Source organism: Sycon ciliatum, chromosome 5 (assembly GCF_964019385.1).
Source record: "Sycon ciliatum chromosome 5, ocSycCili1.1, whole genome shotgun sequence".
NCBI classification, from domain to species: domain Eukaryota; kingdom Metazoa; phylum Porifera; class Calcarea; order Leucosolenida; family Sycettidae; genus Sycon; species Sycon ciliatum.
The window spans coordinates 2,719,784-2,735,898 of NC_088647.1; the positions used below are offsets into that span (position 1 = coordinate 2,719,784).

General features: G+C 50.3%; 2 protein-coding genes across 2 annotated transcripts; one reads left to right on the forward strand and one right to left on the reverse strand.

The window, feature by feature from the left end:
* Positions 1-564: 564 nt before the first annotated feature.
* Positions 565-13,193, forward strand: LOC135817165 (fatty acid 2-hydroxylase-like). The gene is made up of 5 exons (XM_065330290.1): positions 565-1,023; positions 3,388-3,651; positions 3,932-4,342; positions 10,778-11,030; positions 11,620-13,193. Exons 1-5 carry the CDS (start codon positions 763-765, stop codon positions 11,670-11,672), a joined length of 1,242 nt encoding a protein of 413 aa, XP_065186362.1. The 5' UTR covers positions 565-762; the 3' UTR covers positions 11,673-13,193.
* Positions 13,194-14,666: 1,473 nt separating this feature from the next.
* LOC135817166 (uncharacterized) lies at positions 14,667-16,109 on the reverse strand. The gene has a single exon (XM_065330291.1). The coding sequence runs from the start codon at positions 16,031-16,033 to the stop codon at positions 15,077-15,079; it is 957 nt and encodes a 318-aa protein (XP_065186363.1). The 5' UTR covers positions 16,034-16,109; the 3' UTR covers positions 14,667-15,076.
* Between the last annotated feature and the right edge of the window lie 6 nt (positions 16,110-16,115).

Genomic DNA, 16,115 nt, shown 5'->3' on the forward strand with positions numbered 1-16,115 from the left:
TAGCGCTATAGCGGCGATCACCTGAACCGACGTCTTGATCTTTGACACGTAAAACTTGTCATGATATTCATGATCTGACTTGCCGTCACGTCATGCACAGGTAATTGCATAAGTCGTTGCGTAACGGCGCGCCTCTGCTTCAAGTAATTAGTTCAGCTAGCTGGTCTCCAAGCTAAAAAATAAAAATAAACTACTTGCGCGCTTTGTAGCGCTAGCTTCACCACGTAGATCTACGAACCGTCCGTAGCTTACAAATTGTAGACCAACGACTTTACGTTCTGCCATCTGCCCGCTGGGCGCGCTCCGTTTGTAGTGCACTCGCGATCGCGCGCACGAGCGACAAAATCACCGCATGTGTGGCGATCGCGCGCACGAGCGACAAAATCACCGCATGTGTGGCGCATGCACTGTCATGTCATGTGATCAAGAAAGTCTGCTCACTCTGCTGTCGACATGGCATTATGCATGCATGATGTACATGTACATGCAGCATGCACGATCGTAGCAGGAAGTCTGTCCGGGTGAAAAGATTTTCAATACAGTATATTTTTATAGTACCATTGTTCAAGTGAAACAAAGTTAGTTTATTCGACACTTGCCTTCAGTTCATTGCTTTGCTGTGTCCACGGACTGTGTCTCCCATAACTCCTTCTTCGAGCTAGTTATGGCTAGTTAGTGTCTGCTGCTGGCTGGTGTGGAATCAGAGTGACCTGCTTCCCTGCAGAGGCTTTGTTTACCCACACTGTCCTAATCTCGGTGGGGATGACGATTTTGAAAGAATTTACTGCTGAGGATGTCACTGATAGAGTGTCACATGGTGATTGCTGGGTGATTGTGGACGGAATAATTTACGATGTGTCGGATTTTTCCGAGCGTCATCCTGGCGGCATGGAGGTACTCTTAGCACAGGCTGGTCGCGATGTCTCAGAGTTGATGCGCTCCGATGCTTTCCATGAACACAGCACTGCTGCTTTCTCCCTTCTGAAAGACATGAGAGTCGGAATTCTCAGGGCGAAAGATCAGGTAATTCCTCTCTTTCCAACCGATGTTGAGTTGCTGTACACGTCTTTAGGGTTGTGTCTTCGACTAAGGGACGAAAGTAATCTATTTCGAACAGTTTGTGCAATTGAATGAATTCTGGTGTGTTCCATTGATTCAAAATTTCAAATACTAGCTAATGATATCCATGTACTAATACTAGTAATGTAGACACGCAAGTTTGCCAAGGTAGCTGCTAGTACTCCAAGAACATGGAGTGGTTATGTGATCCACGGAACGTAGAGAAAACTGTGTGTACACACAGGGAGTCATGGTTTATGCGATTTACTGATGGACAGAGAAAATCAAATGTTGCAATAATTGTAGCATTGAGCAGCAATTGCCTGTGCGATTATCTTGTCATACTAGAGCGTCGCTGGTGCAATCCTGAGTGGGTAAACTGAGACACTGGTGTGTGGCATCGGTTTTTTGTAGCAGTTGTGCAGTGAGATTTCGGAGTTTAATAGATCCATGCTGTGCATGTCCAGTGCATAGTTACAGCAGGCACACATCCAGAAAAAGGTTCACTTGGTGCAACCCCAAGCTGTGTGCATAACCCTTGACTTCTTTAGATCTTGCTTTCGGAATCCCACTGCTGAGCAATGTTCTATGCATGTTCCGGACAATCTTCCGGACTTCACTGAGCAGGAAGTAGCCGAGCAGGAATGTGCATCATTATAATTGCCAATCTGTGGACATTTTCTCACTGAAAATTCAGAAGAACGCTTCATGCTGATTTAGCAAAAGCAAGATGGTTCTCAGAACTTCTCTTTCTGTCCCTAGTTTTGCTCTGAGGTTGGACCGATTTCCATGTGCATGGTGACAGAAAAGTGTGTGCTGCTCATGTAGTGGACAAGACGACTGTAGATATCAGGGAAAACGCAACATGTGTTTTGTTCGTCCGAAACCGGTGGCCACATCTGGCACACAAACCAATAGATTCCGGGAGATAATCGATGGCAGGTACTAGGTACCACTAGGGAGCTGTCAAGAGACTCAGTTTCTCCTTTGCTGTGCTTTGTAGTGTGTGGACATGTGTGGACATGTGTACTGCATCGTGTATGTTTTGTACTGGTTATGGGCAAGGGGCAGGAGTGAAACGTGACAGCTTTACTTTGGATTTCAGCATGCCTAATGTCTTGCCTGTTGGATTTGGGGTATCACGTGTTACTCATATGCCTCAGCTCTGGGTCATGTGAAGGCAATGCTGTGCCTGTGACAGGACTTTACAGATATCACATGCTGCTCATATGCCCTGGTCTTGTGAAAGTAACACTTGTAGTTGATTCAGCACCACCCTTGCCTCTTGCATTCCTCCCTTGAGAGGCCTGTGTGTCACTGACTGTGGCCCGACAGCATGTTGTCCCCTCCCCCAAATGACCTACCATCCCATGGCCCAGCTCAGTACCTTGGCTGGGCTGCAGTGCTTAAGTGGTCCTTTGTGGTATGCAGCAGGGTCTCCTATTATCAGTGGCATTCAGATGGATTGCACCACTGCCCAGGGGCACTCAATCTCAAGTGGTCCCACATGTGGCAATACATGTACAATAGTCCTAGGCCAAGGTATTGAGAAGAGATGCAGGTAAAGAGTGGACATGCAGCTTTGCTACTGGAGGCTCAGGCCACTGCTACTGCTAGTACTGAGTAGTACTAGTAGTAGTAGTTGGTGATCCTCAGCTTGGAGCCAGTGTATGGGTATAGTGCAATAGCACCCAAAGTGGCATGCAGTTGTTTATGAGGTGTTTTTCTGACCGCCCACATTCGTACTCTAGGCCTGCTCCATCTGAATGCTACTATTGTATTGCGTATTGGGGGGGGGGGCACATAATAGATGGTCCGCCCTGTCAGCCGAAAAATCCGATCCCCCCCCCCCCGGCCGTCCCACTCCCGCTGCCCTGTTACACCCCTGGGCCACAACAGTACCTGTGTGTGTGTGTGTGTGTGTGTGTGTGTGTGTGTGTGTGTGTGTGTGTGTGTGTGTGTGTGTGTGTGTGTGTGTGTGTTATTCACTTCTTGTATTTCATGTGCTGGCTCACTCTATGCCGTTAAATGATATTTGAAATTATGAACGGCCCTACGTGTGCTAATGATGACACCTTGAATATGATGACTAATTTCTGTTGCCAAGTTTTGTATCAAGTCATTTGTGAAGGTCTTGATTTAGTGACATGGAGTGTGGTGACATTCTTGACCTGCCGAAGGAATGTTGCTGTATCCCATCTTCACTGTCCCCATCATCAAGTGACCATGTGTCTCGATTTTCATAGGTTTTGAGGGAAAGTCAGCAATGGGAAAAGTCTGAAGAAGAATTCCAGCACTCAAATCATGTGTCTCAATTTCTTTCTACAGAGTTGTCCGTCAACAACATCGTCGTCGTCGTCAGTGGCTGCAACGACATCAACAAGCACCGCCGAAATGGACACGCGTGCAAACGGCAATGGCTCGAGGCATTCTAACGGCGTGGGCCACCTAAGCAATGGCAATGGCCACGTACTGCACCGCCACCATGCCGCCACCAACGGCAATAGCACTTCCTTGTCTTCGCCGCGAGCCAACGGATCCTCTCAGTCGCTGAACGTGAAAGATTTCTCCATGCAAGGCTGGAGAGATGAGGTCAGTCATTGTGTGGTGTCTTTTCATGTCTCAAGGCGAACTGTGTGCATTTTGGGAGGTCACTAGAATGGAAGGATGCACACCGCTCGCGTACTGTCTTAAGTCATTTCCTCTCTGACCTTGATTGAGTGGTTGTACATGGGCGTAAAGCGACCTCCTCTTCTTTTTTTTCTCCCTCTCTCTCTCTCTCTCTCTCTCTCTCTATCTATCTGTGTCTGTCTGTCTGTCTATCCATCTGTCTGCCTGTCTGTCTGCCTGTCTGCCTGTCTGTCTGTAACAGGATTTAGTGGACTGGTCTAAGCCAATGCTGTCGCAAGTTGGCCAGCTCGGTTCTCTGTATCACACGTGGGTACACGCTCCCGTTGATAAGCCGCTGCGCCTGTTCCACTCGGACTTTGTGGAGTTCTTCTCGCGCACGCCCTGGTACGTCATTCCCCTGATCTGGCTGCCAGTGGTTGCCTTTCTGAGTGTGCTCTGCACGTCACCGCTGTCCCTGCCTGGCAGCTGGCTGCTAGTGGGCGATGCAGCGCCGGTCAGCGCCACCTCGTTCTCCGTTCTGTTTGTACTGGGAGCGGTGCTGTGGACACTGGTGGAGTACATGCTGCACAGATTTGTGTTTCACTTGACGCCGCCGGACGACTGGCCGTCCATCATCACTGCCCATTTCCTCTTGCATGGACAGCACCATAAGGTAAGCCAAGTAGACGTCAAGCTAACATGCAGCGCACTACTTGAAAACAACTCTAACTCTGTGAATCCAGCTGTGTGCATGCAGCCATTACTTACGGTTCTGGCAAGTGGAATCCGACTTCTCTGGGCTGCATGTCCGTAGCACTACAAGTGCAAACACTGCACCTTGCACTTACGTTGCTCTGCTTATTTAATGTTAAGAAGCCGGATTTCACTTGTCATCACTGTGTACTTGGTTTACTGCTTGTTCCTGCCTGATGGTTGAACTTGTGAACAAGATCGACATTGTTTGAATTTGGTGTGAACTTTGTCTTTGCTATTTTCGTTCTGTCTTTTCTCTCACCTTTCTTCTCTCTCACGTCTTCTGTAGAACTGCTTTCCAGTTTGTCTCTCTCTTCTCTCTGCTCTTCTCTCTACTCTTCATCATAAGAACGTTTCTCTTCTCCATTTCTTCGTTCTTGTGCTTCTCTAAACTTCTCTACTCTCTTTTTCTCTTCGTTTGAATTTCCTTGAACATGCCGTGGACATGTGTTTTTTTTGCGTTTTGAACTGTCTTGATTTTCTTTTATGTTTTTTGCCAAATGTACAGTGAACTGTGCGCTGTGTGTGTACAATGCTGCGCGGCTAGCGATGCGCTTTCTTTGGTACAGGCTTTTTCTGTTGTGTCCGTGATCTATGGCTTTCGCATTCTTGCAGTTTTCACCGCTTCGCTGCAATAGTTGCTGTTTCCTTGAAGGCGAATTGCGATGCCTCCATTTTCGTAGATGGTTTTGGTGCGCGAGGAGCCGAGCGGACCTCGTGGCTTTTTTGTTTAGTTTTTCCTTTTTCAGTTTTCAGATTTGTTGTTTGTGAATACACTTTATACAGTCTTCAAGCGAGCAGTAGTTTTCGATGTGTGGTCGTGACTTGGGTTGTCCGTATTGCCCTGAACATTTGGTCCTTCGAGCCGGATCTGCGGAGGCGCATCCGGAGCCAATCGAACAGCCCTGAAGTAAAGCTTTCTGTATTCCGTAGCTCGTTGTGTTATGATCGTATAGTGTATATTTTTGAAATTTGAGTGTGCATTTCGATCGTTGCTGTTGAGATGTCGCGCAAGAGCACCAGAACCACCAGAGGGAGAGCGCCAGATCGGCTCGGTGAGTGGCTGGAGTCGACACAGACTGACGCTCAGCTTGCCTTTGACGCTGCGGTGAATTTGTCGTTGCCACCATCACCCAGTGCCAGTGTACATGATGTGCTCAGTCTGAAGTCCATTGGTGTGGACAGTATTAGCGTTACTAGTAGTCGCAGTGCGCGTGGTCGCGGTGCGCGGAGTGCGCACCTACGAGCTGAGTACGAGGCTGCAAAGAGGCTGGCTGAATTGGAGCAGCAACAGATAGAGTCGCAGAGGAGACTGCTGCAAATTGAGCTGGCGATGCAGCATGAAGCCATCGACAGCCAGCATGACAGTTCCAGTACTAGTAGTAGTGCGTACTCGGGGTCAAGGCGCTCAACGCGTGCTAGCATTAGTAGTAATAGTAGCAGTGTAAGAGGCCAGCCAGCCCAACAGTCTGTATGTGGTGGAACTCGCCAGGCAGCTGTGGCAGTGTCTGCTGGCGGTGGCCACGCAGCTACAGCTAACCAGCAACGTCAACAGCCACAGTACGCAGTCCGGCAGTATGTCAGCAGCAGTCGCCGCAGTCTGATGTTACGACGCAGTCTGGTGTTGCGCTGCAGTCAGATGTCACGCAGCCACCAGCAACGTCAACAGCCACAGTACGCAGTCCGGCAGTACGTCAGCAGCAGGCGCCGCAGTCAGATGCTACGCAGCAGCCGCAGTCTGACATCGCGCAGCTCGCTGGAGCTATCCTGGCAGCGGTAGGCACGCAGAAGCCCTCAGACACCCCAGCACAGCGCCATATGAAGGGTTATATGGCCAGGCAAGCTGCTGGGAAGGATCTGCCACAGTTTGCTGGGCAGCCTGAAGAGTGGCCCATCTTCAAGAAGATGGTCGACACCACCACCCGGGACTGTGGGTTTTCGCAAGCAGAGAACCTCAGCCGACTGCACCGTGCGCTGAAGGGCAAGGCCAGAGATGCAGTCCAGTTTATGCTGGCCGTCCCAGACAATGTTCCAGAGATTCTTGCCACTCTGCAAGAGCGTTTTGGCCGTCCCGAGCACGTGGTGCACCACCTCATCACCCGTGCTCAGAGTTTCCGCACTTTGCGAGCCGACGACTTTGAGCAGCTCGTAGAGTTCTCAACTGCTGTGCATGGGCTGGTGCAGACCATGAAGCTAATGAATAGTACTGGGCACCTGCGCATCCCTCAGCTGCGACAGGAACTTGTTGCCAAACTACCGGCTGGCATGGGCCTGAACTGGGGCGAGATGATCGCCAATTTCGATCCGGAGAAGCTGTCGCTGGATGATTTTTCAGTGTGGCTGTGCGGCAAGGCCAGTGCAGCAGGCAGAGTGACTGTGCTGAAGACGGGGAGTGTCAGCAGCAGCGGCGGCAGTAGCAGTAACAAGAGAACTCGAAGTGAGACCACCCTCACCACATTGAGCAACAGCGGCAGCTCCAGACAGCAAGAGCGTGCACCCTTCGCCTGCCATTACTGCAACAGCCAACATCCGCTGCGCAGCTGTGACAGTTTTAAAGCACTGGCACTGCAGAAGCGTAGGGAATGGGTAGCTGGGCAGAAGCTGTGTTTTCTCTGTTTCGGCCGCAGCCACCGGGTAACTGACTGCAAGAGCCGGAATCGCTGCTCCGTTGGTGACTGCGGAAAGCGTCACCATGAATTAGTGCACCCGTCTGACAGGAACAGCGGTGGCCACACTGGACAGCAGGAGAGCGTCAATTCCCACACCGCTCAGCGAACTCGAGTTGCCCTGCGTGTTGTACCGGTGTCGCTCTCAGTATCCAACGGACATAGCGTCGAGACACATGCGCTCCTGGATGAAGGATCCACCGTGAGCATTGTGGACGAGAAGCTTGCCAGGGAGCTGGGCGCTACTGGTCCGGTAGATCCCCTGCACCTGAGTTGGACTGGGAATCACAGTCATCACCATGCCAACTCATGTCGCGTCAACCTGTGCATCTCACCTAGAGACGGAGGTGAGCAGTTTGACTTGCAGAACGTCCGCACGGTGGCCAACCTCAGTCTGCCGAAGCAGTTTGTCAACCAGCAGAAACTTGCCCGACAGTGGTCGCATTTGGCGCACATCGACTTGCCATCACTGGCAGAGGTAACGCCTATGCTGCTCATTGGCCAGGACCACTACCACCTGACGGCACCAAGGGAGATCTTGGAAGGTCCGCCGAATGCACCTGTAGCCACCAACACTAAGCTCGGCTGGGTACTGCACGGCAACACCGGACAGTGCCAAAGAGTGGACTCTGAGGTGTCCTTCGTGTCGTGGTCAGCAGATGACGAGTTGACACTTGGCAGCAGATGGATGACCGGCCCAGAGTATCTGCAGAGTCTGCCAGAGCAGTGGCCGCCTGATGTCAAGCCTGCAGTAGCCGACTCAAGTTCCAGCATCGAGCTGAAAGGCGAGTTCGTAGCCACAGCTGTGTCTAGTGAGTGTGTGCGGAATGCAGCGTTACCTGACCCTAGTCGCTTCTCATCGTGGATGAGACTGGTCCGTGCAACCGCTTGGGTGCTCCGCTTCGTCAAGATCTTGAAGCACCGAGCGCTACGTACATCAGCACCACCCCCAGGAGAGCTAGTATGAGGAGCTTGAGAGTGCAGAGCGTCTATGGTGGCAGCAAGTGCAAGCCGACTGTTTCCCTGCTGAAGTTCGCAGTATCGAGTCTGGCAAGCCCGTGGACAAGGACAGCCGCTTGTCACATCTGTCGCTTGTGCTCACTGATGGAGTAGTGCGTCACCACAGCCGACTGGTCAACTCCTCTGATCTGCCTGACATGGTCAAGCAGCCAGTTGTGCTCGATCCGAGTCACCCTTTCACCCGGCTGCTGATTGCGTGGTATCATGTTGCGTCATGTCATCAAGGGCAAGAGCGTGTGTGCAATGAGTTGCGGCAGCGCTATCTCATCTTGGGGCTGAGACGAGCCGTCCGAAGTTCTTGGAACACTTGCCAGAAGTGCAGCAACGACAGAGCACAGCCAGCTGCGCCAGAGATGGCACCCCTGCCGAGCACTCGTCTCACACCGTTTGTTCGAGCCTTTACAGTGGTTGGCATGGACTACTTCGGACCGATGGCAGTGGCGGTCGGACGTCGGCACGAGAAGAGGTATGGTGTGCTGTTCACCTGCCTGAGCACGAGAGCTGTGCACTTGGAAGTTGCGCATGCACTGACCACGGATGCCTGCATCATGGCGATCCGTAAGATGATCGGCAGGCGTGGTCGACCTCGTCAGATTTGGTCGGACAATGGAACGAACCTCCGAGGAGCAGAACGAGAGCTGCGTGAGTCCCTGAACGACCTCGACCAAGACCAGCTCACCACCGACCTGGCATTAGTTCGCATCGAGTGGAGCTTCAACCCGCCATCTGCTCCGCACATGGGTGGAGCCTGGGAGCGCCTGGTTAGAACGGTGAAGTCCACCTTGCGGGTGATACTGCATGAGCGTGCTCCGAAGGACGAGGTACTGTTGACCCTCATGATCGAGGCAGAGGGTCTCGTCAACAGCCGACCACTGACGCATGTGCCAGTGGACCCCAACGATCCGGAGAGCCTCACGCCTAACCACTTTCTGCTCGGCACATCCAGTAGCGTACAGCCACCCGGAGAGTTTACGGACCGCGACCTGTGTTGTCGCAAGCAGTGGCGTCTATCGCAGATTCTAGCTGACATGTTCTGGCGACGTTGGCTGAAGGAGTATGCCCCCAGCCTCAGCACACGCAAGAAGTGGCGTGGCGTTGGTCAAGAAATCAGTGTGGGTGATGTAGTAATCATCGTGGACGATCAGCTGCCGAGGGGCTCCTGGCCCAGAGGTCTCGTCACTGCCGTGTTTCCCGGGCGTGATGGGAAAGTCCGAGTTGCAGACGTGAAGACGGCAACTGGCACCTTCCGCCGACCAGTAGTCAAGTTGTGCCGCCTGAATGTCCTCAGCAGTGCAGCTTAGTAATCAGGCTTGTGAGTATGCCTGTTACCGGGGGGGGGAGAATGTTCCTGCCTGATGGTTGAACTTGTGAACAAGATCGACATTGTTTGAATTTGTTGTGTACTTTGTCTTTGCTATTTTCGTTCTGTCTATTCTCTCACCTTTCTTCTCTCTCGCGTCTTCTGTAGAACTGCTTTCCAGTTTGTCTCTCTCTCTCTTCTCTCTGCTCTTCTCTCTACTCTTCATCATAAGAACGTTTCTCTTCTCCATTTCTTCGTTCTTGTGCTTCTCTAAACTTCTCTACTCTCTTTTTCTCTTCGTTTGAATTTCCTTGAACATGACGTGGACATGTATTTTTTGCGTTTTGAACTGTCTTGATTTTCTTTTATGTTTTTTTGCCAAATGTACAGTGAACTGTGCGCTGTGTGTGTACAATGCTGCGCGGCTAGCGATGCGCTTTCTTTGGTACAGGCTTTTTCTGTTGTGTCCGTGATCTATGGCTTTCGCTTTCTTGCAGTTTTCACCGCTTCGCTGCAATAGTTGCTGTTTCCTTGAAGGCGAACTGCGATGCCTCCATTTTCGTAGATGGTCTTGGTGCGCGAGGAGCCGAGCGGACCTCGTGGCTTTTTTGTTTAGTTTTTCCTTTTTCAGTTTTCAGATTTGTTGTTGTTTGTGAATACACTTTATACAGTCTTCAAGCGAGCAGTAGTTTTCGATGTGTGGTCGTGACTTGGGTTGTCCGTATTGCCCTGAACACTGCGGTATAGCAGTGTTAGAGAGACAGACAGACAGACAGACAGACAGACAGAGAGAGAGCGTGTGTGTGTGTGTGAGGGAATGCTCCGGCAGAGCCAAGCTATTCGGAGTCGTGCCTAATGAGTGATGAAAGTCCTGACTGCTGAAATATTCTTTTGGCCTGACAAACTTCTTTTGCAACTGTGATGCCTCTTTGTGAAATAGCAACGCGGCGACAGTACATTGCAGTGTTGTCGTTCTGTCACCTCTGTGTCTCTGCTTTTCTGAAGTCCCTGCCGGTATCTACGCATGCAGAAAATTTGAGGAGAATATTACGCGAATGAAAATATTGGTCAAAAGCAAAACAGTCGTCAACCCCCGTGTGCTGCTTTGTCAGATCTGCCTGCTGTCCTTTCTTCGGAAGTATTCTGTGTACCGGTGTTTGCCTCTACCTGCTTTTCTCAGTGCCGAGGAACTCATAGTCGCGTGTGCTGTTCACCATTAATACAATCATTTCTGTGTGTGTATGTGGGTTTGTGTGCTGTGTGCATGTATGCGTGTGTCTGTCTGTATGCATGTGTGTGTGTGTGTGTGTGTGTGTGTGTGTGTGTGTGTGTGTGTGTGTGTGTGTGTGTGTGTGTGTGTGACCACCAGGTGCCCTTTGAGACCATGCGGCTGGTGTTTCCGCCAGTACCAGCGTCCATGATCGCCGCCTTCTTCTACTGGGTGCTGAGGCTGATGTTCTCGCTGAGTGCCACACAGGCGTTAACGGCTGGTGGCTTGTTTGGTTACGTGTGCTACGACTTGACACATTACTACCTGCACCATGGCGAGCCACGCCGAGGCACCTACTTCCATCGGCTAAAGTCGTACCACGTGCGCCACCACTTTGTCAATCACAAAGCAGGTCAGTGGAGCCGTGGCCGCACAGAGAGGTTGTGCCAGTCTGCAGCTAGCGGTGTGATGTGGGTGCGGGAAAAAATGAAGAAAGACCAAAAAGCAAGGATTCACCGGCCAGAGAAAGCCACTTCAAATAGCTGAGTGGTGTAGACCAGGCTGAATAGTGGCGGTCAATTCTTCAGCCTTGCAAACTGTGGTGCAAATGGTGCAATCCCAGCACAGTTTGCGATGGCTTCTACTGTAGCGTCGCTATCATCGCTAGTATGCAGCCTATGCAGTGTGTCTTTAGATATATGAACACTGTTAGTGGGGACTGGCCTGTGTGTGGACAAGTGAATCATCCACCCTTGAATACTAGTATGTACTTGGCATTGGTTGTTCATTGTACTTTTTGAACACCTTGCACGAGCATGCTTTGGACAAGACATGACTCTTGCAGCACAATCCCCACCCCCCACCTCCTGCTTGCCCGTAGTGAACCTGGCTGGTATTTCTATGAATCAGTACTTCGCTTGCCGAGTTGTCGTTTTCGTAATGGCATGCTACAGCGTATCTATGTTCTGACACTTTTTTGTTCTGATCTGTTCTCCATGCAGGGTTTGGCATATCAAACTGGTTTTGGGACATTCCGTTCCGCACAGCTTCCTAGCACGATGTGCTGGTTGTTAGTTTGACTTCTCTCTACTAGTTAGCTACACCGTGACCGGTGTGGGTGCTCTGTAGTCCCCAGCCCATCATCTCTCCCTTCCTTTTGTTATGCACTGGCGTGTTCAGCGGGCAACATGGCGACTTGCCGCAGCGCTGACTTGCACAATCATCCGGTATGGTCCCTCGTAACACTTGTGCACTTGATTGGTGGCTCTTCCTGGTGACGAAAGGCGCCGATTGTTCCCGTTTGGTGTTGAGCTGTTGCTCGGCACAGCACTACTCAACAGCACTGCACTGTAAAGCACTGTCCGCTGTGCTCGCGTTAGTCAGCTGTCCAGCTACATGCTCTGCCTCCACCTCCACTGCCACCTATCACCGTCACTAGTAGATCTACTACACCAATTTTAACCGGCCGGCTGGAGAAGTTGTGTGGTGACTGGCCATCTTGCGGTCGTATACTCCTCCATAAAACTCACCTCGAATATATTTGTGAGAAGGTCAGTGGAGAACGCACTAGCAGGTCACCTAAGTTCGTCATTCACACGACTACTAGTAATGATAGTCGACTGTAGCATTGACTGCAGTGTTGAACATGGTGCTCTGTGGTGTGCTGCTCAGTAACAGCACAATTGGTATTCCCTTGTGAGTATTGTGTGTGTGTGTGTGTGTGTGTGTGTGTGTGTTGCTGCCAGAGAGCCTCGTTGCCCTGGCCATGATTCAACACTCTGTGTGTGTGTCTGAGTGTGTGTGTGTTTGCGCGTGCGTCTGTGCATGTGTGTGTGTCCGTGTCTTAACTCCCGGCGTATTTGCAAACTATTTTGCATCATTGCTGTCGCTACTCGTGCTGCTCGCCGCCCGGCCTATTCCAGTCTGAGCATGAACGGCTCTATTTCTCAAACTTACCGTTTTCGTACGATTTCCGTACTTGTCTCGTGTCGTCCTCGTCTCTAGATACTGACTTTATTCGCATTCTCAACCAGAACCAGAACCAGCCGATAGCAGGCTGTCAAGTAGGTAGGCTTACATGTTTTGTACTGCAGCCGGCATTGGACTGTCTGATATACATGTACATGGTGCATGCTTGCTAAGGTACCGTGTCCCCATGTTCGTGATTGACTTGCCATCTCTAGCTGTTCTGCTGGACGTGCTCGCGTTAGCCCTTTTTTAGAGTAGCCTGCGTTTCTGCGCGTGCGTGCATGTCTTCGTTGTCAATTTTGTACGCTTCTCTTTCCATGGAGATACTCGATGATAATGTAATGGTGTGATGGCTGGGTTTTTTTGTATGACGAAGTTTAGTACATGTAGTTAGTTACGACTATGCCTGTTTTCCAGTGCTCCTCCCTTTCATGTACATTGCGTACAGAGTCTTACCTTTCTAGCTTTTTGCTGTCTCGCCTGCTGTTCTATTATTTTCCTGGCTAGTGTTGATCATTGGTCACGTGTTGTTGTGCTAACTGCTGACTAGAATCAGATAACCTACAGCTGAGCAGCTCAGTCTGTGCTCTCAAGTTGTTTGTCCCGACCTGCTGTTGCCCATCAACTGTCTGTGTGCTTGTCTGCACGTGCTAACGCGTACGTGTGCGGGATACATTCTGACACTCCTGCAGCGGCATTGCATTCTTTACCCAGCACAGTCAACTTCGCTAATAACGACAATTCGCGAATAACGACAGAATTTCCATGCCCAGAGCAAAGTCCATTCTACCTGTATACATAGAATGAGACTTCAGGTGTAACGACACTTCGCGAACAACGACACCTTTCTGATGCCCCGCAAAGTTGACTGTATTAGTATAGTTGTGCGCACATCGGATGATCCCATGAGTCATGGTCACGAGTGTACAACTACCTCCACGTCTGCACGTTCTTTATCCAGTCCAGAGATCTCCTACTTATAATTAGTACAGGATGTGTCACAAATGCAATGTCACTATGTTATCTGCAGCAGGGAGTGGTATTCGATGGACGACCTCCAGTGACTAGCTGGTTCAAAGCAGGGAGTCGTAAAATACCGTATTTTACGACTCCCTGGTTCAAAGTAAGCTAGACGGAGGCAGAGGGACAAGCCAGGAGTCGTGAAAATGCCAATATCTTTCATGACTCCGGGATTATCAACTTTCTGATACAAATCCATCAATTCACACAGTTCATGCAAGTACGGGAGGTGCGTCGTAATTGGCAGCGGATTACTATTAGCATACTTCGTACCAGGCTGAGGGAGTAGTTATAGTGCCCCTGCAGCATCTAAACAGCTAAAGTATTCGGAGCTTCTTTTACCCCATGCAGTTTATTACACCCAGCTGTTCTCCAATACTCAACTCCAGACATGAAAATGCTTGTGCATATACCGGGGCATTTAATTTACCGTAAAGTCTTGTATAAAAGCCGCGGCTTCTATGACTTTCTTGGTGAAAATTTGCAGGCTTCAATACAAGATAGGTATTTCTATGTATGTCAACACCAGGCTTATGTGTGATTTGATGGGCCCAAAATTGCGGCTTCTATTCGAGGGCGGCTTCTATTCAAGTGCGGCTTTTATACAAGACTTTACGGTAGTCCAAACTTCCCCACATGTGGTTTCTGGCCGACCCCATTCACCACGATATATAAACGTACATGTACCGTAAAGTACCGCGAGAGCGCCCCACCTTGATTTTACAGCCAGGGAAAGGAAAATCGTATGGCAGAGTGCAACGAAGTTTGTACGGTGTGAGCGCCTTCCGTACTAAGGTCACACTTAGCAGGCTTTTGTGAGGAGCTCGCATCCGCTCGAATGTAAATTGAGTACTGATGGACTGCACAAAGTGCAATGTGCGTACAATGTTCGTATCGTATGACCCACACTGGTATGGCTACAGACAGGACACCATCTCCACGAAAGGAGGAGATTGTGGGACACTCTCGCGGTACTTTACAGTACATATATTACCATTGCCGGGCAATACTAAATCTCGCACGACAATGTTACTTTGCCCATTTATCATCATCATCATCATCATCATCATCATTATCCTGATCATGGAAGAAGTATCGGGCGTACATGTCTGTACAGTATGGATGGCTGTATTTCATGATACATTGCATCAAACTTAAATTAAAGGGTGGAGCAATAGCCAGCAATAGTTAGTTATCTGTATTTACAAACTGCTAAGGGCTGGGAAGCTGCTCAAGTTGGTCACACACACACACACACACACACACACACACACACACACACACACACACACACACACACACACACACACACACACATACACACACACACACACACAAACACTCACACACTGAGCATGGCAAGTTAGGTGGGGATGGTGTTAAAACGGGCAGCCACTGACCAGAGTGATGATATCACTGTTCTGTATATACTGCTAGCAGTATAACCAGAGCAATGACGTCACAGTGACATCATACTGCTGTGCCGTCTTCACCTTGGGAGCTTGTTGCAGCTGCAGCATCCTCCTCTGCCTGGCGTTTGCGAGCGGCCAACACTTTCTCGCGTCGCTCGTCCACCATGGCAATGAATTCATTAAAGTCAGCGACAGTTTTGATGCCCTGTATGTCCCAGGCTCTGCGGTGCAGCCAAGGCATGGATACCTCAGCTTCCCGGGCACGCTTTGCCAACACTGCATCTCGCTCCTTCTTCGACATCATCAGCTGCTTGAAGTAATCCTCGCGCCCTTCAAAGTGCTCCTTCACAAGACCAGCATGCTGTTCCTGCATCATAGGATTTGGCCTTCTTTTCCTCCTTGATGTCCGTGGCGGCATCTGATCTAGTTGATCGGCTGAGATTTTCGGCACACCCTCTGGCAGTGGATCATCGGGGTACTCCACAAACTTCCACTTCATCGGCGCATCCAGCCTGTCCGGTGCTTTCTCCTTCACCTCCGCTGCGTCTGGCTCAGCGCCCAAGCCTAGAGCTGGATATAGCGAGGGATAGGGATTTCCTTGAAGCTCTACGATCGCCATCCGAGCGCCATCCCTCAGCCGATTGGGTATTCGATAAATGTCGATGTAATCACCATCTTGCCTCAAATAGCGCACCGGTAACTCCAGACACAGCTTCTCAATCGTTTCACCCTCATTGATAATTATCTTTGCTTCTCTCATTGCGTCCCATTCGCCATTCTTTACCTTGTCAATCAGCTTCTCGCCCCAGTGCTTCGTCACGAGGGCGTTGTGGTATGTCGTGATAATTCGCTCATACTTGATGATATTCTTGAGCAGGTCCTTCGTTTTGATACGACTGTCCCTAAAACTCCTGGGATGGGCGAGCTTCGGAACATACGGAACGTAGGGCTTGGGTTTGGGTGTTAGGGGTCGGCCGCCCCAGGATCTAATACGGGTGGGTATCCTCTCCACCATGGTGAGATCAGGCAATCATGGCTATTAGAAACTTCCTTCAATTACAATTTCTAGTCACCTTTCTAGGCTTTCTTCAGGCTCA